Source organism: Panthera pardus, unplaced genomic scaffold (assembly GCF_024362965.1).
Source record: "Panthera pardus isolate Hobbes unplaced genomic scaffold, ASM2436296v1 HiC_scaffold_6, whole genome shotgun sequence".
NCBI lineage: Eukaryota > Metazoa > Chordata > Mammalia > Carnivora > Felidae > Panthera > Panthera pardus.
The window spans coordinates 10,573,229-10,595,737 of NW_026526991.1; the positions used below are offsets into that span (position 1 = coordinate 10,573,229).

At 50.4% G+C, this 22,509-nt stretch overlaps 1 protein-coding gene across 3 annotated transcripts in view; it reads left to right on the forward strand.

The window, feature by feature from the left end:
- The first annotated feature begins 8,183 nt into the window (after positions 1-8,183).
- The window catches only part of SHANK3 (SH3 and multiple ankyrin repeat domains 3), a 51,817-nt gene continuing 37,491 nt past the window's right edge, over positions 8,184-22,509 (forward strand). For 2 of the 3 annotated variants that reach the window (XM_053895598.1, XM_053895599.1), the window contains exons 1-10: positions 9,722-10,293; positions 10,687-10,890; positions 11,713-11,784; positions 13,851-13,959; positions 14,035-14,186; positions 14,282-14,449; positions 14,621-14,737; positions 15,140-15,217; positions 16,182-16,248; positions 21,978-22,251. In XM_053895598.1, the coding sequence (XP_053751573.1) occupies positions 9,994-10,293; positions 10,687-10,890; positions 11,713-11,784; positions 13,851-13,959; positions 14,035-14,186; positions 14,282-14,449; positions 14,621-14,737; positions 15,140-15,217; positions 16,182-16,248; positions 21,978-22,251 (1,541 nt within the window). In that variant the 5' untranslated portion in view covers positions 9,722-9,993. Of the gene's footprint in view, positions 8,297-9,606; positions 10,294-10,686; positions 10,891-11,712; positions 11,785-13,850; positions 13,960-14,034; positions 14,187-14,281; positions 14,450-14,620; positions 14,738-15,139; positions 15,218-16,181; positions 16,249-21,977; positions 22,252-22,509 lie in introns of those variants that run through there. The other variant, XM_053895597.1, reaches the window with a different exon arrangement.

Below are 22,509 nucleotides of genomic sequence, written 5' to 3' on the forward strand. Positions count from 1 at the left end.
CCCCTCCCCTGCTTGTGCTCTGTCTCACTCTCTCTCTCAAAAATAAATAAATATAAAAAAGAAAAAAAAAGTGGTCCGAAGCAATTGGACATCCCAAAATGGAAAACACAAACAAAATCTAACTTGAAATTAATCGTAGACCTAAATGTTACAACTAAAACTTCTAGATGAAAACATAGAGGTGGGGGGCACCTGGGTGGCTCAGTCCCTTAAGCATCTGAACTTAGCTCAGGTCATGATCTCACAGTTCAGGAGTTCGAGCCCCATGTCAGGCTCTGTGCTGACAGTGCAGAGGAGCCTGGAGCCTGCTTCGGATTCTGTGTCTCCCTCGCTCTTTGCCCCTCCCCCGCTTGTACTCTCTCTCAAAAATAAATAAATATTTTAAAAAATTAAAAAGAAAGAAACAGGAAAATTTTTGTGATCTTGTGGTAGGCAAAGATTTCTTAGGACAAAAGAATATTTTTGTGTCCAGGATATATGAAAAGATACTAAATTTCAGTAATTCTAACTACCCAGTTTTAAAAAAATGAGCAATAGACTTGAACAGGCATGTCACAAAAGAAGACACATGAATGGTCTATAAGCATATGAAAAGAGGCTCAGTATCATCAGGGAAATGTATATTTAAACACACAAGGAGATACCGCTGCACATCTATTAAAATGGGTAGGATTAAAAAAAAAAAGTCAATGCCAAGTATTGGCAAGGATGTGGAGGAAAGGAAAAAGTTGGAATTTAAAACGATACTACCATTCTGGAAAAACGGCTTGCCAATGTCTTAAAAAGTTAGCATACATACATCTACCATAAGACATGGCCATTCTAACCCTACATATTTACCCAAGAGAAATGAAAGCAAAAGTCCACACAAAAACTTCTACACAAATGTTCACAGCAGTTTTATTCATAATTGTCCCAAACTGGAAACAACCCAAATATACATTTCAACAGATGAATTGACAAACAAAATGTGGTATTTTCATAAAATGGAATATTCCATAGAAAAGGATGACCTGAGTGAAGTTCATCCCTAGAAGGGCTTCCCTTCAGGACAGAGGGCAGGGATGAGCAGGTGGAAGGCTACTCTGGCAGAAAGTAGGCCAGGGCTGCCCTGTCATTGAGGAAATCCAGAAGGGGGGGCTGGGAATCACTTTTTAAATTAAATTAAATTAAATTAAATTAAATTAAATTAATTTCTGTTAATTAAAAAATTAATTAAAAATTTTTAATGTTTATTTTATTTTTAAGAGAGAGAGAGAGAGAGAGAGAGAGAGAGCATGAGTGGGAGAGGGGCAGAGAAAGAGGGAGACACAGAATCTGAAGCAGGCTCCAGGCTTTGAGCTGTCAGCACGAAGCCTGACGTGGTTCACTCCCACAAATCGTGAGATCATGACCTGAGCTGAATTCAGATGCTTAACCGACTGAGCTACCCAGGGGCCCCTAGAGACTCCTTTAAACTTCTATTCCATTTACAATCCATGTGCCTGTCTTCCAATACTGGGATGGATTTATGATTTAAAAATATACATCGTTCTTTTTAACACTACTGTATTGTATACCTAAAAATGATTAAGATGGTAACTTTGATGTTATGTATTTTTCACCATAATAATAAAGAAAACCTACATAGTTCTTGATTTGTCAGTGATCTTTGGTTAGGGGGAATGGGTCAACATGTGAGCAAAAGTCAGTCTTGTAAGAAAATGTCATTGGAACCCTAATTGTAAAATTATATAGGCAGATATTTCTAACTTTTAATTTCACTATTAAAATAATATTTAAAATCTAATGCTGTTTCTAAGATTATACAACAAAGGTCAGTCATCCCCACACATCACTCTGTTTTGCCACTATGTATGAAAATGTTCACTAGGATGCATTCCTTGGGTTGAAATGACAGAAACCAGATCTGAACTAGCTTTATGATGTTAATAAAAACTCGAGTGTTTATGTTGCACCACGCCCATGGTCAGCATTTCACGTCCTTTTATCCCATCTAGTCCACACAATGTCCCAGGAGGCCAGAAGCCAACCTGTGACCCTTGCCTCACACTCAGCAACTTGAAACAGGACCTGGCATGTAGTCAGAATGAATGAAGGAATGAAATAATTCCTACCATTGTCCTCAACTTACCAGAGCATGGAGCTGTGCTCTGGAGACATAGGAAAGACAGGAAAGCTAGGCCTACCCAGCTAGGCCACCCAGGTGTTTGGAGGCAGAACTGGGACTTTAATCCAGGCACCTGCTATAAGGACAGCCCTTCAACCCGTCCATTATGTGGACTCTCAACCCAGAAGGGAAGTGTATTGGGTCTTCAAGAGAAGCAGAAGTGCTTTCAGATTTCAGGCACTGTTTAGGGACTTACCCTTCAGAGCCTTCCTTGTCTCCCGTATCTATATTTCTGTCAGTGTTGTTGTCTTCTCAAGGCTGGAATCTTGGTCACCGGTAGCTACTGAGTTCAGATCTCTCTTGTGTATCTCAAGAGTGGAGAAACAGTTATAAGAGGTAAAATCCCAGGGCAGGATTGTCACTTGCCCTGGTGGATCACATGTACACTGCCATGGTTCAGGTCCTGGTTTCTACTGTCTAGCCATACATGACTTTGGACAAGTTAAGTTACTTAGTCTTGATGGCTTTTGTTTCCTCATCTGCTAAATGAGAACAATAACAGGGGCTTGCTAGTGAAGCACATGTAGTGCTCAAACACCTTAGTAAGTCATTTATTTTCGTAATTCTTGTTACATATTTCCTTTTTATTTAAGCAATTTTCGTAAAGCCTTGTGGTGGTCTCTCTGTAGAAAAGTCTCACTGTGAAGTTGTAACTATTGCCTGACCCCATAAGCTTTGGAGTTTGGGTTATTTCATTCTTTGTAGTCCCCAGGACCACCAAGCTAAGAAATTACCATGAAAGTAGTCCTGGAACATTAAAAAAATAATAATAAAAAAAATTAAAAAAAGGGGCACCTGGGTGGCTCAGTCAGTTGAGCGTCTGACTTCGGCACAGGTCATGATCTCGCTGTCTGTGAGTTCGAGCCCCGCGTTGGGCTCTGTGCTGACAGCTCAGAGCTGGAGCCTGCTCCAGATTCTGTGTCTCCCTTGCTCTCTCTGCCCCTCCCCCACTCATGCTCTGTCTCTCTCTCCTGTAAAAATAAATAAACATTTAAAAAAATAAATTAAAAAAAAAGTAAAAGTAGTCCTGGGATAGGGGCACCTGGATGGCTCAGTCAGTTGGGTATCTGACTTTTGATTTTAGCTCAGGTCATGGTCTCACAGTCATAAGGTCAAGCCCTGCTCTGGGCTCCGCACTGATCCTTGAGCTTGCTTGGGATTCTCTCTCTCCCCTTCTCCCCCTTTTCCCCACTCAAGCATGCACACCTGCACATGCTCCCTCTCTCTCAATAAAAGAAAAAAGTTAAAAAAAAAAAAGGAGTCCTGGGACAGTGGCACTTCTCTGAAGGGACACATTTAGGCTGCTTAGGATTCCCACATAAATACAGGCCCAATTGAGTTCATGGCCCCAAATTACAAAATTTTCACAGAAATAATCTACCATGAGTGACAGTCAGTAGACACCACAAAGAGCAAGATTAGACCCCCCCAAAAAAGTCATACAATGGAACTATTGCCTAGAAATTTAAAAATAAATATTTTTAAATGATTAAAGATAAGAGAAGACATTTTTAAGTTGCATTAAATAAAAAAGAAAAGCCCATATAAAGAAAGAGAAAGCAGATTTGATAATGTACCAAACTGAACTTCTAGAAATAAAATCAATAGTCATTGAAATAGAAAACTATATGGAAAAAACCCCCAAATATGTGGATAGAATTAACAGCAGATTAAACACAGTCAAAGAGAATATTAATGAGGTGGAAGTCAGAATTGGGAAATTATCCAGAATATAGCACACACAGAGGAAAAAAAGTACTGAGAAGAAAATAATTGTCAATTTCAACTTCTACATTGCTAAATTTTCATTCAAGAAAGAGGGCAAAATAAGACATTTCAGAGACTGAAAGAATTTATCACTACCAGACATTCATTAAAAATATCTGAAGTGTGTGCTTTCAGGAAAAAGAAACTTCAACCTAGAAGGAAGAGTGAGTGAAGAAACAGGTTCACATATGGCCAAATCTAAACCAGTGCTGACGGCTCCACAGTGAGAATAACAATGAAAAACATTAATTTGGAGGTGAAATGGCAGGGACGGGAACCTAGAGGATGAGAGAAATGATTGCAGCTAAAGCGTTCTAGTCTTATCATTACACAGAAAAGAGACAGAGACAGTAAATGACTTTAGAACTTGTTAATTATGCATGTTGAAAATTTAAGTGTATTTATGAAAGTGATAGGCAATGCATAATGTCCAAACCAATGGAAGTTGAGGGAAAGGGAATTATAGAATACTCGATCCATCCAATTCAGGACAGAAAGGGAGAAAAAAGAAGCATAGAGAGAAAAGGTAGACAATACAAAGTAAGACGGTAAAAATGAATTAAAGCATATCATCAAACATAATAAACACACCATTAAAGGTTTAAAACTGTAAAATTGATTTAAAAAATCTAGCTACACAGACTGTACATCAAATTCATACCTAAGATATAAGGAACATAATGGAAAAAGATATATGAGGTCAACACTCACACACAAAAAGGACTGTAGTATACTAATTGGTGGAAAAAACAAAATTAAGGCCAAAAGCGTGATTAGGGATAATGAGGGGTACTGTATAATGACAAAAAGAATAATTTATCAGGAGGCTATAACAACTCTAAAGCTGTTAACAGTTAAAAATAGTCTCAAAACATTTAAAACCCAAACTGGCAAATTTCACGGAGAGACCGCTAAAACCACTATCATAGCAGTGCGATTTTAACCCACTTCTCTTGGTAATTTATAAATCAAGTAGTTGCAAAATTAGAAAAGGCATAGACTACTGTAATAATGCAATTAACAAGCTTGATATAATGGAGATTATATGTCCCCATGCATCCAACAATTCCTATTAAACAGGAAACTTTCAGGGCATGTATACCACTATAAAGAAAGTCTTCACAAAATCCCCAAAGATCAGTATTATGCAGACCTCCTCCTTCTCCCACCATAATGCAATAAAATAAGAAATCAGCAACCAAAGTTTAGTCTTCCCTCCAAAAAACCTAGTATACACTTGAAAATGTAGGGGCGCCTGGGTGAAGTGTCTGACTCTTGATTTTAGCTCAGGTCATGATCTCAGGATTCATAAGTTTTAGCCCCAAGTTGGGCTCTGGACTGATAGGGTGGCTCCTGCTTGGGATTCTCTCTTTCTTCCTGTTCTTCCCCAATTTATGATCTTTCTCTTTAAAATCAATAAAAATGCAATTTTAAGTAAGTAAGTAAGTAAGTAAGTAAATAAATAAATAAATAAATAAATAAAATAAAAAATGGGGGGCATCTAGCTGGCTCGGATCAGTGGAGCATGCAACTCTTCATCTCAGAGTTGTGAGTCCAAGCCCCATGTTGGGTGCAGAGATTACTTAAAAAGTAAAAAAAATCTTGGGGTGCCTGGGTGGCTCACTTGGTTGAGCATCCAGCTCTCGATTTCAGCTCAGGTTATGATACCACAGTTCGTGGGTTTGAGCCCCGTATCGGGCTCTGTGCTGACAGTGCAGAGCCTGCTTGGGATTCTCTTACCCTTTCTCTGCCCCTCCCTCCGTCTCTCTCTTTCTCAAAATAAATAAGTAAACATTAAAAAAAAGAAAATGTAAGTGAGCATACTTTCAGCAATTCCCAAGCCAAAAAAATAATTGATATTATAAGATCAGAACAACATGAAATTAAAAATACTACTTATCAAGACTTAAGGGACATAACTAAAGTGGCACTTGGAAATGGACAACCTTACATGCTTATTGTGAGAAAAGAGAGAGACTAAATGTTGAGTTAAATATCCACTCAAAAATTGGAAAGAGTCATAACACAATAAAAAAGTAGAGAAATATAACAGAATAAAACAAAATAGAAAATAGAGATGATTAGCAAAATAAAAAAAAAAAACAACTGATTCTTTAGAAATAGTTTGTATTCCCAGAAATTAAAGTGAACAAATCAGACTCAGGATGAAATGGAACCTAAATATACTGATAGACATTAAATAACTAGAAGCAATAAAAAACCTACCCACAAAAAATACACCAGATCCAGACAGTTTTACAGTCAACTCAACATTCAGGGGTTCCTGCCTCATGTGTCCTGTGCTGGAGTCTGGGAGAGGGTCTGATGTGAAAACAGAAAGGTGGGTGTGAAGAGCCTGTGGGTTGAAGCTTTTATTTCTCCACTCGGCAGATATACGCTGCACATCTGCACATCTGCTGTGGGGCACCAGGCACTATTCCAGGGCTGTGGACACACCAGTGAACCACAGGAGCCTATGTTCTCATAGGGTAAGACAGACACTAAACAGGAAGGAAGTGAGTATGTTAGAAGAGGTGCTGCGGAAGAAAGAGTAGCTCAGAGGAAGGGGCGCAGCAGTGAGGGGAAGGAGGGTACACCGAAGAGAAGGGCAGTCAGTGGAGGGCTATGAACAGAACACCCCACCAAGTTGTCATGGAAACCAAGGGGGAGTCTGGGGAGCTGGGAGAGGGCCCCACAGGAGGGCAGGGTTGGGATTTGGAAGCGGGCGCCAGGAGTGCAAAAGGAGGGAGGGGCACAGCCGAGCTGAAAGGAGGCAAAAAACTTTGTCAGGAGAGGAGCCTACCCCAAAGGCCAGGAAGCTGTGGACCACCAATGCTGGAGGGGGCTTAAGAATGTCAGGGTTTGGAGTTTCAAGTCAGAGGTGACAGATGATTGATGTTTGGGAGGCATCATGTGTGGTGATGGGAGCATGTGTGGTGGAAGTGGGGGACGGGAGGCGGCATGGTTGTGGGCAGGGGCCCATACCAGAGTGAGTCTGCCCCGTGCCAGGCATTGGTCCAGGCGCTTTGCCTACATGAATTCCCCCAGGCCTTATGAGGCCTGTTTTGCATCTGAATATGTGTGGTGGGAGAATGTGGGAAAAATATCTTTCTGGAATCTTGGTCTGGATGGAAGGAGTGGGAAGCAGAGGGCCATAGGCCTGGTGACCCCTCACCTTCAAGGACAGACATAGGCGCGCAGAGGGGCTCGGCTGGGCTGTGGAGGGGGGGCAGTGGCAGGCAAAGGGTGGCCCTGCCTGAGAGGTGGAGTCAGGTGGAACCCCGGGCTGCTCGGGAGTCTAGGGGAGGTGGTGAGGGGCCTGGTTCTTTTATTCTCAACGAAATGAAGGGCAAAGACACCCACTGTCCTTTGCCTTCCTTCTCGATAAACCCATCATGTTGCGGGGATGGAAGGACATAATGTGGGTAACGTGCTTCTGGGTATTGTTATTTTTGCTGTTTGCTGGGGTGGTGGCAGAGCTGGGGGGATGTGCAGGCTTGGAATTCATTCACTTTGTGCCCACCCTAAGTGCCAGGCACTTTGTGGAACCAGCACAGAACTGAGCAAGGCTCTGGTATCTCCCGGGCAGTGCCAGGCCCAGCCGAGCCTGGAGACCATAAATCTGTTGGTTGCTGATCAGCAGATATGAGGTTTTCTCCCCAAAGGTTTGATGGCCATGGTGCAGGACTAGAGTGGGACTCACCCTGGGCAGTAGGTTGGTAGAGGGAGGCCTGGGAGGGGCTCCTGTGAAGTCCGGGTTGGGTGGGCATGGTGGCAGGGCCAGTACAGAGGTCTGGGGCTGCTCCTCTTGGGCTCCTTCCTTCATCCACCCAGAACTAAGGGCTCTGCTGAGCATGTTCATGGCCTAGCAGCCAGCCACAGCAGGATGAAAGGCTGGGAGCAGGAGTGAGGGCAGGTGGGGGTTGTGGTGGGAGGGCTGGGGAGGGCAGGGTGGGCAGGAATTGTGGGCCTGGATTGCTTGGTGGTGGGGGGTGGGGTGGGGCAGGAAGATAGTGGAGACAGGAGAGGGGCTGGGAAGCATTAGTTTCCTCTCTCCAGGGCTGGGCCACAGGAAATCCAACCCTCACGCTTCCCAAGGTGCTTCCTGAAGATAAAAAGTAGGCTTCTGACGGCCCCTTCCTGCTCCCCCCTTTCCCCAGCCCTCCCATCCTGCCCCCAGCCCCCAGGGGACCATCAGCTCTAGCACTCAGGCCAGACCAGTGGCCTTGGGAAGAGCCTGGACAGGGGGGTGGGAGGTCTGGGCATCCTGGGGCCACACTTCCGGGCAGCGTGGGTCCGCCCAGGCTTGAGGAGAAAGCAGGACCGACCCACAGACAGCGCTGGATCCTGCTCTGTGGGGTCAGTGGGGAGTCCAGGGAGGCAGAGATTTTTCCTAAAGGGGTAGTAGATGGAAGAGGAGAGAGCCAAGGCTTGTCCTGGGGAAGAAGGCCTTGCTCTGGCTTGATCAGAGACTGTTCTGGGGGCAGAGAGGTGGGTATTGGTGGGGAGGGGGCTTTGTGGTGGGAGACAGTGGTTAAGGTGGCTCTGTAAAGAGGGGGTCTGTTCTTGGAGGGGTGCCATGCACTGCTCCTGTGGGGTCAGGAGGTTTCCAAGTTGTGGTGGGGAGGAGTAGGGAGGTTTTCTGTGTGTGTGTGTGTGTGGGGGGGGGGGGGGTTCATTCAAGTTTATTCCTGGGAGGCTCAGGGGATCTAAGGCTGTTGTTCTTGGAGAAGGTTTGGAGAGGCTGGTGGGGGGTGGTGGGGTGCGGGCAGGGTCTCTTTCCACCAGGGAACAGAGGGTATGCCCATGTTTGGTTGTTCTGTGAACATAATCAAGTCTGTTCAGTGAAAGGGTGAACAGTTCGGCTATGGGGGTCAGGGCCTGCTCTTTGGGGGCATGGCCAAGGCATGTTGGGGAGTTCTATGGAATCAGGAGCTGTTTCTCCGGAGATCAGGGATATTTCTACATTTAGGGGCTGCTCTTTGCTCTCGGGGGTCTTGGGGGCACAGGTTTTGCAGCACTGGGGTAGTTTTGGGAGGCTTATCAGTGTTGGGGGGGTGCCATGCTCCAATGGGGCGGTGGTGCCTGAGCTAGTTTCTTGACTGCGCTCCCCTCTTCTCCGCCCACTCATCACCCCCTCCCGCGTTGCCACGACAACGTGTAAAACTAAAATTCACTTTCCCGTCGCAGGTGGAGACTAGTAGCGCCCCCTCCCCTAAGCCTGTCCTCATAGGTCGCGCCCCCATCCTGTCGTCGCTAAGGTGACGGGGAGGGGGCGACAGGCATTGGATCTAGGCAGACCAGGGGGCCTGGAGAGTGGGGAGGAGGAAAGGCGGCCTTGGAGTCCGGAGCGAACTCCCCAAACTCGGCTGGGGATGCGGGAAGCCGCGCTGAACACTGTTCAGCGTGGTCGTAAGGGTTAAGTCGGAGGGTTAATTGGCTCCGACCATGGAAGAGCCCTTGGTCCCTCCCTGGCCCCGATGTCTCCTCCGTCTCACCCCCCAAGCCTGGGGCAAGGCTGGTCACCGTCTCCCCCGGGCCTTGAGTGGGGTGGAGAGGTCGGTAGAATGGGGGGGACGCTGCCACCCCCGGAAATTAATTCTCCCGTTTTTTCTCTCCCTTTCCTGCCTCGTCTCTGGTCCTTGTGCCCAACGCGGACCCCACCCCAGCTTCAGGACCCCCTCCTCTCCGAATCTTCTTCGGTGGTCCGCGGATGCTCGCCGGCAGCCGAAGGGCGGCGCGGCCCTCGCGGTTCAGCCACTCCCCCCACGCCGAGGCCTAGGATTTCCCGCCCCCCCCCCCCCCCCCCCCGCCAGAGAGCAGCCCCCAGGGCCCCCGCCCTGTGGGGCGGCCCAGGCCCTCCGCACGACCCCTCCCACCTCACCCCAGGACCGGCACTGTCCCCCTCGCCCCCGGTCCCCGACTGGCCCCGAGCCCTCCCGGCCCCCGCCTCCGGCGCAGCCCCCTAGCCACCCCCGCTTCCCTCCCGGCTCAGGCCCCCTCCCCCCGCCGCCCCCGCCCCCGGGGAAGGCAGGCGCCGCGCGGAGCCGGGGCCGATGCAGCTGAGCCGCGCCGCCGCCGCCGCCGCCGCCGCCCCTGCGGAGCCCTCGGCGCAGCTGTCCCCCGCGCCGGCCCCGGCCCCGGCCCCCCCCGGTCCCCTCCCGCGTAGCGCGGCCGACGGGGCTCCGGCGGGGGGGAAGGGGGGGCCGGGGAGCCGCGCGGAGGCCCCGTGCGCTCCGCTCCCGGCCGCGAGCCTCCCGGGCCCCGGCCGGGGCGCGGGCACGGGCGCGGGGATGGACGGCCCCGGGGCCAGCGCCGTGGTCGTGCGCGTCGGCATCCCGGACCTGCAGCAGACGGTAAGCCCCACCGCCCCGTCCCGGTAGCGCCCCCGCCGTCCTCGCCCAGCCCCCCCCCCCCCCCTTTACACCCACCCCACTCCCCCACCGCGCGCTCCGAGGCGGGCGCGGGAGACCCCAGGCCCGCGGCTACTCACCCCTCCCCCGCCGCCTCCGCGGAGACCCTCCCCACCGGCCGGGCGGGGGCGGGTCCCGGGGAAGCACCGCCCTCGGGGCGGGTCCTCGCCCGCCGGCCGCGGAGGCGCGGGGTCCGCGGCTTGGGCTCGGGAGCCCGGGACTCCTGCGTGGGGGGTGGGGGGGAGTTGGGGTGGGGGGGGGTCGGGGGGGCTCCCGGGACCCGGTGCTCTGCGCGGGGTCGGGCCGGGCCGCGCTCACGAGCTCGCTCCGCTGCAGAAGTGCCTGCGCCTGGACCCGGCCGCCCCCGTGTGGGCCGCCAAGCAACGCGTGCTCTGCGCCCTCAACCACAGCCTCCAGGACGCGCTCAACTACGGGCTCTTCCAGCCGCCCTCCCGGGGCCGCGCAGGCAAGTTCCTGGACGAGGAGCGGCTCTTGCAGGAGTACCCGCCCAACCTGGACACGCCCCTGCCCTACCTGGAGGTGAGCGGCGGGCAGGGGCGCGCGCAGGGCACCACCACAGGGTTCCGTGGCAGGAGCAGCGAAGGGCACGGTAGCGACGGACGCGGACGGGAAGAGTTAGTGTGGAGCGGTGTGTGTGTGCGGGGCGGGGGTGGGAGGCTGTGTGTGGCCAGCGCAGTGAGCGGTACGTGCAGTGTGTGTGCGGTGCGCAGTGTGGTGTGTGTAGCGTGTGAGGTGCGAGCCTTGTGTGTGGTGTGCAGTCAGCATCTGTGCGTCGGGGGCACACCGTGGTTCTGCAGAGTGGGGTGTGAGTGTGCAGAGCGGTGTGTAGAGTGAGCCGGAGCGTTACCTGTACGCACATCTGCCCCCTCCCCTTCCAGGGGGGTCTCTGAAGGCAGACCTGGTCATAATGGAAAGGATATTGTATGCACCGTCAGGCATGGGGACACAGGCTTGTAGTTTGGGGCGGTGGTGGCAAGTGCCATGAACATTAAAATATGCATTATGGTGGCTGAGCACGAAGTGGCTTGGCCTTTTTGGTGTCACAGGGAAATAGGGTTTGTTCTTCTCAGAGAGGACATATCTAGGAAGGTAAGCCTGGAATCAGGTCTTGGAAGAGGAGCGGGATTTTCCAGGGGATCCTGGGGATGGGAATGAGAGGCAAAGGGTGGTGCAGGACAGCAGGCATTCATCCCATCTGAACTTGGGGTTGGCTCTGTGTCACTGGCAGCATGAGCTTTGTGTGGCTGGCAGGGTGAGTAAGCAGGGCTTGGTTTTGTTGGTGCATTTGCTCACTCAGCCCAGGTGAGTGCCTTTTCTCTGCCTTTTTTTTCACCTGAGCAGTTTCGATACAAGAGGCGAGTTTATGCCCAGAACCTCATCGATGATAAGCAGTTTGCAAAGCTTCACACAAAGGTAAGGAGGCAGTCACAGAGAAGGGACTCCAGAGTTACCTCCTGACCCCCACGAGCAGTGTTCTCTTCACCCCAGCCTTGGCTGGATTTCGTGATATTGAAAATGTCCTTTAACAATTCTCGAGAGCCCTCCTTCTGCTCCTAGCACCCTCCACCCTGGCTGGGGGCTGAGCACAGTCTCTCTAGCTTGCCTCAGTCTGTTTTCTCCTGTGTCAGGGGTCCACAGCATGTGCTGGGGCTGCTGGAGGGCTGGGTGCAGCTGTTGTGTGGGTGGTCTGGTGATGGGCTCAAGTCAGATCAGATTCTGGCTGACCCCTCTGGTGGGCTCCTGCGGGGTGGTGGTGGTGGGATATGACAGGGCATGGTGTCTTGGTGGGAGCCTGGGTGGGGTGAAAATGAACAAGCACCAACCAATGTTCTCATTTAGGGGAACCGGGAGGGGATGGGGAGAACAAGGGGCCTAGCACTTAGTGGTCGCCCAGTGCTGGGCACTAATAATTGGGCATCTCATTGATTTTCTCCTGGGAGGGACTATTATTATCCCACTTCCCAGATGAAGATACTGAGTCCCAGAGAAGTGAAGTGACTTGCTCACAGGTGTGCAGACAGTGAAGCTGGGGCTGAACCCAGGTCTGTTTGACTCTGGGTCCCTGTGCCCAGGCACACTTGCTGGGCACCATTGCTAGGTAGGCCTGACCCTGAATATTCTCTGAGGGGCACCTCACTGCCTTCTCTGAATGTAGGAGAGGCAGTGTGGGTGCCGCAGCCCCTACCCACAGGCCGACTCTCTCAGCTCCCACCTCAGGCTCCAGTGACCAGCGGACATTTGCTTTCTGGACACTTCATTGACAATCTCTGGAGCCTGTCTCCTTCTAGGAGAAGGATCTGAGCACTATCACCCCTGTGTCCCAAGGACCCCTCTGTGACCCTGGGGCCTCCATGCCAGGTCTCTCTGCTGCCCCTGGGGCACACAGGGGTCAGGGGCCATGACTCCGGCTGGGCAGAGACTGTGGTGGAAAGGTCTCCCTCTCTCTCCACTCACCCCAGTGTGACCCTGTCGCTCTGGGTTCCTCCCAAAGTGGTTACCTCTCCTCTAAAACTGTCCCAAGCAATCCCTAGGACATTGGTGACTATTGGCCTCCAGTGAGTCCCACTTGTTTTTAGAGCGAGTTTCAACTCCTTGCCCCAGGCCCGTACTTCTACCTGCCTGGCCTCTGACCACCCCCCACCATCATACCATCCACCCCGGGCCTGGCTGAGGTCTCTCCCCTGTCAGGAGCACCTTTCCTCCTGTGTCATTGTCCAGACCCACCTTGGTTCCCATGGTGTCCTCTCCCATTTATGATGTACCCTGATTGTTTTTAGAAGACCTGGCGCCTCCAGCCAGGGCGCCATGCCTTGTGCGTGCAGCATCTGTAGCACAGGCCTCAGTGGGGCTTTTGATGAGTGAATTTTGCTGAGTGAATTGATGCATGACTAGGTGAATGAATGAAAGGCAGTCAAAGTCATGTCACAGGAGGGGCCGCTTATGGGTGGGGAAGGGCCTCTGGGGCGGCGGTCTGCCTTTGCATGATCTCATGAGGAAGAAGGAGCAGGCTACCTTGGGGGTGATGGGGACTTGGGGGTGACAGGGACATGGGCTGTGGTGAGGGTAGCTCCTGCCTGGGAGCCTTGGGCTGTTCCGGGCTGGGCAGGTTGGGGCACCAGGGCTGGGGGGAGGAGCCAGGGGTGAGGTTGGGGTAGGGAACTCTCAGGGGGGCATGGCCAGGGCAACGTGGCCTTGATGAGGGGCTGGGTGGGCTGAGACTAATCATTGCAGTGGGTGTGGGATGCAGGGAGGGACCTCAAGCAGCAGGAGGGCCCGGTTGAGCTGGGAAGGGCCATGGTGGGGGTGTAGGGCTTGAGGTGGTATGAGGGGCGACAAGGTCATGATGTAGGGTGACAGGTCAGACTGGGGGCATGGGGCAGTAGATGCTCCACAGGTGGCCTGAGGCCTCCTGGTGGAAGGTGGGTGACGGAAGATAGTAGCTGTGGGGCTGGGCTGACTGGGATGGCTGCGTGTTCCAGGCAAACCTGAAGAAGTTCATGGACTACGTCCAGCTGCACAGCACGGACAAGGTAGCCCGCTTACTGGACAAGGGGCTGGACCCCAATTTCCACGATCCTGACTCAGGAGGTAAGAAGCAGAGCAGGAAGGGGCATGGCCTTGGAATGGTTGGGACCTTAACCTTCATCTGTCCCTTGAACCCAGAGTGTCCTCTGAGCCTTGCAGCCCAGCTGGACAACGCCACGGACCTGCTGAAGGTGTTGAGGAACGGTGGTGCTCACTTGGATTTCCGCACCCGCGATGGGCTCACTGCCGTGCACTGTGCCACACGCCAGCGGAATGCCGCAGCTCTGACGGTCAGTGTGGGTGGGGCCCCGGCCTGGAGGGGCACGTGGCCCAGCAGGGGGAGGAAGCTGGGCCCCGCATGAATGCTGAGGCTCCCTGCCCTCAGACTCTGCTGGACCTGGGCGCTTCGCCTGACTACAAGGACAGCCGCGGCCTGACGCCCTTGTACCACAGTGCCCTGGGGGGCGGGGATGCCCTCTGCTGCGAGCTGCTCCTTCACGACCATGCTCAGCTGGGGACCACAGATGAGAACGGCTGGCAGGAGATCCATCAGGTAGGCAGGGAGTGTGAAGGTGGGGAGCGTCTGCCTCTGTCTGGGGGTAAGGGTGAAGCTCCCGGCTCCGTCAGGGAGTGGGGAGGGGGGTTTCCCGGCCCTATCTGTAGGATTGAGGGTCCTCTCTGTCGCTCTGTTCGGGGACCCAACAGCACCTCCCTCATCCCCCAGGCCTGCCGCTTTGGGCATGTGCAGCACCTGGAACACCTGCTGTTCTATGGAGCTGACATGGGGGCTCAGAACGCCTCAGGAAACACAGCGCTGCACATCTGTGCCCTCTATAACCAGGTGTGACTACATGTGTATACGTGCATGTGTGTGTACAGGTGCCCCGGTACAGTGCTTACGTGTGGACGCGTGTTGGGTCCCGTGTCCTACTTCCTGAGTGCATGTCCTGTGTCCTGCCGTGAGCTGTGGCCTCGTAGGCCTATGTGTGCACATCTGTTCCCAAACAAACAAGTCACATGTGTGAGTTGTGTACATCCGGGCTTTCTGGGTCAAGTGGACTTGTGTGTGTTGTGTGTACCTGATCTGCCAATGCCTATGCTATGCGCATGTGCACGGGACGTGGAGGTGTGGGTGTATGTGCCCTGCACCCCCGCTGTGCCCTGGTGTGTGTGCATGCTGTTGTATCCTGACCCCACCCCTCCAGCTGCCCGGTTGTGACCCCCACTCCGGCCCTCCCAACAGGAAAGCTGTGCTCGAGTCCTACTTTTCCGTGGAGCTAACAAGGATGTCCGCAATTACAATAGCCAGACAGCCTTCCAGGTACAAGAGTGATTTATAGGAACATGAGGCTGACCGCTGGGTGTCTGTCTCTGCGTGACTTGATCTCTCTGGGCCTTGGTTCTTCCCCTGTAAGGCAATAGCAGAGCTCTCACTCCAGGATTGGCCCAGGGTGAGGTAGAGGAAGAGGGTGGGCCAGTGCAGTGCCCAGTTCATGGTGGGGGGAGGGCTTCATTGTGGTTGGTTTCCTTGTCTTCCTTCCAGGGAGAGAGGAGGGTCATAGGGCTCTGGGGTCAGGGGAAAACCAGTGTGGGCTTGACCTGCCAGAAACAGGCAGGGTACAGAGGCCAAACCAGGGGTGAGAGGATTGGTTCCAGTCCCTGACTTAATTCAGGTGATGTTTCTGAGCCCCTTCTCCAGTTGGGTTTGGTTCTTGGCACTGGGATGACCACATGGGTGGGTCTCTGTATGACCTGGAGTTTGTGGGTGGGGGAGACTTTTGGACCATGGAGAGAGCTGGGATTCTCTTCTCAGCGAATGTGAGGGCCTTCAGAGGTCTTGTCAGAGATGTGAGGAGAACAGGTAGGTCCTCCCTGGGCATCAAGTCAGGGGGCAGATGCAGTAGCAGAAGAACCTGGTAGGTTTGAAGGAGTCTGGAAGGGCCTGTTAGGTGACTAGATGCAGGGGAAGGGGAACAGAAGACGGAGGGTAGCAGGTGTGAGGCCATGGCTGACACTTGTGCACTGGTGTGTGCGGAGGGGCCGTGATGAGGATCACTGGGGTGACCTGTAGGCCCGGACTGTCCTAGTTTTAGCTCTGAAAGTTTCATGTCCCAGGAAACCTCTCAGTCCTAGGCAGAATAGGGTGGTGGGTTAGACAGGGGCCACAGTCTGAGCCTGGGGACCCCAACCAAGGAAGATCCCACACAGCAGCCCAGGCAGAATGCACAGGGGCCGAGGGGGGCAGGTTTGGCATCCCTGAGCCCCCCCTCGCCCTCCCTCCTCAGGTGGCCATCATCGCAGGGAACTTTGAGCTCGCAGAGGTCATCAAGACCCACAAAGACTCGGATGTTGGTGAGTTCTGCTCAACCCAGGTCCCTGTTGGATGTGGATTTGTGGGGGTTGTCGGGGCTCCCACAGGTACAGAGGTCAGTGGGGATGGTACAGGGGAGCCCTTCATACCCTGAACCTCTTCCTCCCGGCTCTACTTTGGTCAGTGGTCCTGAGGTGTGGGGACTGTGCTGAGGGAGGGGCCTGTGTAGAGTGGACAAAGGGTCTGAATAAGAGTCGAGAGTATGGTTAGGTTGGGGACACTGCTGGGTTTAGGGATCGATTTAGGTTGAGAGTGGGGTTGAAGTTAGGGTCAAGATTCTTCTCCTGTGAGGTCGTACAAAGGGCCAGCAGGGGACATGGGGCAGTGGATCTCAGTCATTGACCCTCAGTGTGTCATTGGTGCCTGGATTAAGAGGCAGTTTAAGTGGCCCATGGCGTGCTTCAATATGACAAGATCACGTAAAGAAAACAAAACACAGTGGTGGGGATGCGCTGAGTTCTGAACCAGTATGCCAAGGAGATCCCAGTATATGCCTGACTCATGGTCTCAGTAGGAAAACCAGGAGATGCCACCGGTGGCAGAAGTATGGGCAGGGCCATCACACTGGAGCCTCAGGGAGGTCCCCACCCACTCCCATGTGATGGGTGTGGAGCCGCTCTGGGACCTGTCCTTAGAATCCTGCCTGCTCTATCCTGTGTGAAGTGGCTGGGGCTATGGGAGAGGGTAGGCCTCCCCTCTGGAAAGGCCACCCCTCCAGCTACCTGGCCACAGAGGGGCTCCCTTCTCGGCTCCCTTTGTCCTGGGTGGACCAGGTTTTCCCTCCCATGGTTCTCTGTGGAACACAGACTCCCAAGCTCCCCTTTTTGCGATGGGTGCAGTGTCCTCATTTAAAAAAAAAAATTATAAGTGACGTTGGACAGCAAAAGGCTAGGGTTGGCCTTGGTTCTATTGTGAGGTTACAGTCGGGGCTGGGGTTGAATTTGGACTGGGGTTAAGATTAAGGTCAAATTCGTGTTTAAGAATTCTTCCTTCTGTAGTGTCTTCCCTGAAAAGACCTTCTCAAATGAGGCTTGGTTATGAGCCTGTCATGTCCCAGGCAGGCCAGGGGACCATGATGATGGACCAAGTCTCTAAGAGGGGAGGGGTGGACTCAGCAGCTGCAGAAGCTCAGTGCAGCGAGCATCAGTAGGCGCTTGTTGGAGAAACGGCTGGGCTGATGACGTGGTGGAGAATTTGGGTCCAGGTTCTGGTGGGGAGAGAACCCCGATGAGCTCTGAGGTTTGAATTGGGGACAAGAGGCAGAGTGAGGGCTCAGTTATAGTCTGGCTGGGACTGGTAAGTGTTTTGGAGGTAGTTGTTAGCCTGGGAGAACCGTGGTTTGTGGACATGGGGATCCTTTCATATTCTCGTGATTGACCATGGGAGAGCTACTAAGTAAGGCCTCTGTGCCTCAGTTTTTCTTAAGTAAAATATGGTTATTTGCATACCCTTCCTATCTCTGACCTCCTGTGGGATTTGATTCTGTGTCTCGACTCTGGCAGGTGGCCTTGGTCCATCTGACTAGAGGGAGGGGGGTGTCTGGTCCTGACCAAGAGAGAGGAAGGCTCCAGCTGCCTCTCATTTTCCTGATGTGGACAGAGATGCTAGGGTCCCTAGGGTCACCGTTACTACGATTTACTGTCTGGCTGGCCCAGAGTGCGATCACCTGCTTTGCGTTGGGCACACTGTTGCTGAGCTGATGTACAGAGCAGGCAGCCATACCTGTTAGTCCCTGTGTGGGCACTGGCTTTGCTGGCCACGTACCCTAACCTGCTCAGGCATCACATGTATGCTCAAATGGCATAGCCGGATATCCTTGAGTTACAGGTAATATATCCATTAGTATTTACTATAAGCTTTGTTATCTTAGGCCACTCTCTCAACAACCCCTCAACAAGTGATTATTATTAGTCTGTTTTTACAGAGTTGGTTAAGGGCAGAACCTGTCTTTGGACCTGGGCAATCCAGGGGTTTGTCCTTGTCACTCCTACTCCCTCTGCACACCTTCACTCCAAGGACACTCCCTCAGTGACACTCACAAGTGGCCATGTCTCACCCCAGCTTGGGGACCCTGGGTGGGTCTGCATACAGAAGAGCTGGAGGAAGGCTCTGCCTATCCACCCTCCTTTTTCTTCTCAGGAAAGGAGCCCTAGTGGAGGGTCTGGTAGGCTGGGTCCTGTTACCCTTCAAGGGACGCGACACACTGAAGCCTATTGGCAGGCCTCTAGCCCTTAGACTGATAGGTCTGGGAGCAGTCACCTCTGCCTCCTCACCTCTGTCACCTCAGGCCAACTGAGGGTCCACATTCTCCCCTCCATCTCTCCCATACATGCTTTCAAGGGCAGGTCTCACTGACTTGCTGTCCCATAGTGCCTGAGGGAAGTGCTTCTAATGCTATAGCCAGGAATCTCGTTAAATTTTTTTTTTTAATGTTTATGTACTTTGAGAGACAGACACAGATGCGGAGAGGGGCAGAGAGAGAGAGGGAGACACAGAATCTGATGGTGGGTGGGGGGAGGAAGTGGGGGGCCCTGAGCTGTCAGCACGGAGTCTGACGCGGGGACGCAGGGCTCAAACTCGTGAACTGAGATCATGACCTGAGCCGAAGTCTGATGCTCAACTGACTGAGCCACCCAGGCACCCCACCAGGGATCTTGTTAAATGTACATTTTGACTCATTGGGTCTGGGCGGAGCCTCAGAGTCTGCATTTCCAATGAGTTTCAGCTCTGAGGTGAGGCTGAGGGTTTGTTGCCCACACTTTGGTAACGGGAGTCTAGAACAGGGCTTGGCCAATGAGACCTTGCAAGCTAAATTCAGCCCACAGTCTGCTTTTTTGTTTGTTTGTTTTGTTTTTAAATTGAGGCTTTAAAATTGAGGATTTAAATTTCATTTAAAGTTGAATTCACACAACATAAAATTAATTATTTTAAGTGGAATTATTCAGTGGTATTTAATATATTCACAGTGTTATACAACCAGATCTATTGAATTTCAAAACATTTTCATCACCCTGAAAAGGAAACCGAGTATACATTAATTATTCCACATTCTCTTCTCTTTTAGTCCCTGTCAACCTTTAACACACACTCTGTCTTTACAGATTGACCTATTCTAGATATTTCATATAAATAGGATCATATAATATGTGACTCTTGGTTTTTGGCCTCTTTCACTTAGCTTGTTTTCAAGCTTCATCCATATTGTAGGATGTATCACTACTTCGTTCTTTTTTATGGCTGAATAATATTCCATCATTTATATTTATAAAATTTTGATTATCCATGCATCCTCCAGCAGGACACTTGGGTTGTTTGTACCTTTCAGCTATCATGAACATTGCTGCTGTGAACATGTGTGAAATATGTTTGAATATCTGTTTTCAGTTATTTGGGGGTTTAAAGTTAGGAGGGAATTGCTGGGCCATATGATAATTCTATATTTAACTTTTTGAGAGACTACCAAATTGTTTTTCATCATTTTACATTCCTACCAGCAACATATGAGAATTCCAAAGTCTTCAAATCTTTGCTAACACTTGTAATCGTCAGTTTTTTTTTTTTTTTTTTAAATTATGGCCACTCTAGTCAGGGTGAAGTAGTATCTCATTGTGGTTTTGATTTGCATTTCCCTAATGGCTAGTGATGTCGAGCATCTTTTCATGTGTTTATTAGCCATTTGTACATTTTCTTTGGAGACTTGTCAAGTCCTTTGCTTATTTTTTAATTGCTCACAGAACAAGTTAGGAAGTTTTCTTTCCTCTTCTAGTTTTTGGAAGAGCTTGAGAAGGATGGGTGTTAATACTTCTTTAAGTGTTTGGTAGAATTCACCAGTGAAGCTGTTTGATGCTGGAATTTTCTTTGTTGCAGGATTAGTGATTGTGGATCCATCTCCTTGCTTGTTATAGGTCTGTTTAGATTTTCTACTTCTTGAGTCAGTTTTGGTAATCTCTGTTTTTCTAGACATATGTTCATCTCATCTAAGTTATTTAATTTGTTGACATACAATTGTTCATAGTATTCTTTTTTAATCCTTTTAAATTCTGTAAGATCGGTAGCAGTGCCACAGTTTCACTTCTGATTTTAGTTGATTATGTCCCTCTTCTCTTTTTTCTCTATGCCAGTCTAGCTATAGGTTTGTCAGTTTTGTTGATATTTTCAAAGAAACAACTTTTGTTTTCATTGATTCTCTCTACATTTCTGTTCTCTTTTTCATTTATCTTTGTCTATCCTTATATTTCCTTCCTCTGCTAGATTTGGGTTTTGTTTGCTCCTCTTTTTCTAGTTCCTTAAGATGTGCACTTAGGTTATTGATTTGAGACTTTTATCCTTTTTTGATATAGACGTCCACAGCTATGAATTTCCTTGTTGGCACGGCTTTTGCTGCATCCCAAAAGTTTTGATGTTTTATGTTTTTGCTTTCATTTTCTCAGAGTGTTTCTAACTCTGAGTTTTCTAACTAAGAGTGTGTTGTTTAATTATTACATATTTGTGAGTTTTTCCGTTTTTTTTTTGTTATTGTTTTTCTTGAATTCTAGCTTCATCCCGTTGTGATTGGATAAGATACCTTATGTGATTTCAGTTGTTTAAAATTTATTGAGACTTGTTTTGTGGCCCAACATGTAGTCTATGCCGGAGAATGTTGCATGTGCACTTGAGAATAATGTATATTCTGCTCTTGTTTTCTGTAGTGTTCTAAACACATATCTGTTAGGTCTAATTGGTTCAAGTCTTCTATGTCCTTATTGATTGTCCTTACTGATAGATTGTTCTATACATTATTGAAAGTGGGGTGTTGAAAGTCTTAAATATTATTATAGAACTGTCTATTTCTCCAAATGTGTTAATGTTTATTTCATATATTTTGATGCTCTGTTGTTTGGCACATATATGTTAATAATTGTTAATCTATTTAATGAATTGACACTCTTTTGTCTATATGCAATGTCCTCCGTCCTTGTAACACTTTTTATCTTTAAGTCTGTTTTGTCTGATATAAATGTAGCAACTTAGCTCACTTAGTTACTATTTACATGAAATATCTTCCTTTATCCTTTTACTTAAACCTACTTGTGTCTTTGGGTCCAAAGTGATTCTTTTGTAAATAGCATATAGTTGGATCATGTTTTTAAAAATCACCATCTGCTTTTTAAATAAAGTTTTATTGGAACTCAGCCACACCCATTTGCTTATATATTGTTTGTGGCTGTTTTTGTGCTAGAGTGGCAATGTTGAGTCCTTGGGACAGAGACTATATGGCTTGCAAAGTCTGAAACAGTTACTATCTGATTCTTTACAGAAGTTTGCCAACCCCTTGTCTAGAACATCTTTTACGGTTTTCCTTGTTAGAGTCACCTATAGATGGTCCAGTATAGCAGTAGTGTAGTGAGATTTATCATATGTGGCCTGTTCTGTCTCTGCTGAAGCCTGCGAAATGGGCAGTTCCAAGAGCAGGTCTGAGCACACTCAGGACCTCGTTTGGCTGACAGGAAGAACAGGCTTCTAGCCCTGAAGCTAGAGTTAGAGGCAGTTTGGGATGTGATCCCTAATGGTAGCTTCAGTCATAGGCTGGCCAACAGTCCTGGCTGCCCAGGACTGAGGCAGTTCCTGGGACATAGGATTTTAGTTTTAAAATCTGGAAAGCAAACCAGGGTGTTGGTCACCCTATCTGGTTGCCCAGAGTCTCATCTGTGCCCCCCACCCCCCACTCCAGTACCATTCAGGGAAACCCCCAGTTATGCAAAGCGGCGGCGGTTGGCTGGCCCCAGTGGCCTGGCCTCCCCTCGGCCCCTGCAGCGCTCAGCCAGTGACATCAACCTGAAGGGTGAGGTGCAGCCGGCAGCTTCTCCTGGACCTTCTCTGCGAAGCCTCCCCCATCAGCTGCTGCTCCAGCGGCTGCAGGAGGAGAAAGACCGGGATCGGGATGGTGACCAAGAGAATGACATCGGTGGCCCCACAGCAGGCAGGGGCAGCCAGAGCAAGATCAGGTAGGAGGGGTCTGGGAGGCCCTGGCAGGGTCTGGGTGGGTGGGGTGCTGGGACCCAAGCAGGAGGAACCAGCATGGAGAGGCAGGGAGAGGCCTAGTGGTGCCTGGCACCTCTACAGTGATGGGCTGAGGCTTGGGGTGGGGGGCTTGCGGGCCCCCAGATGGGCCTCCCGGATGGGGAGCGGAAGAAGGTGAGGCCCTGTCCACGCTGATCTGGTTGGATCTGGACTTGCTCTGAACAGAGTTCCGGGAGCATGTT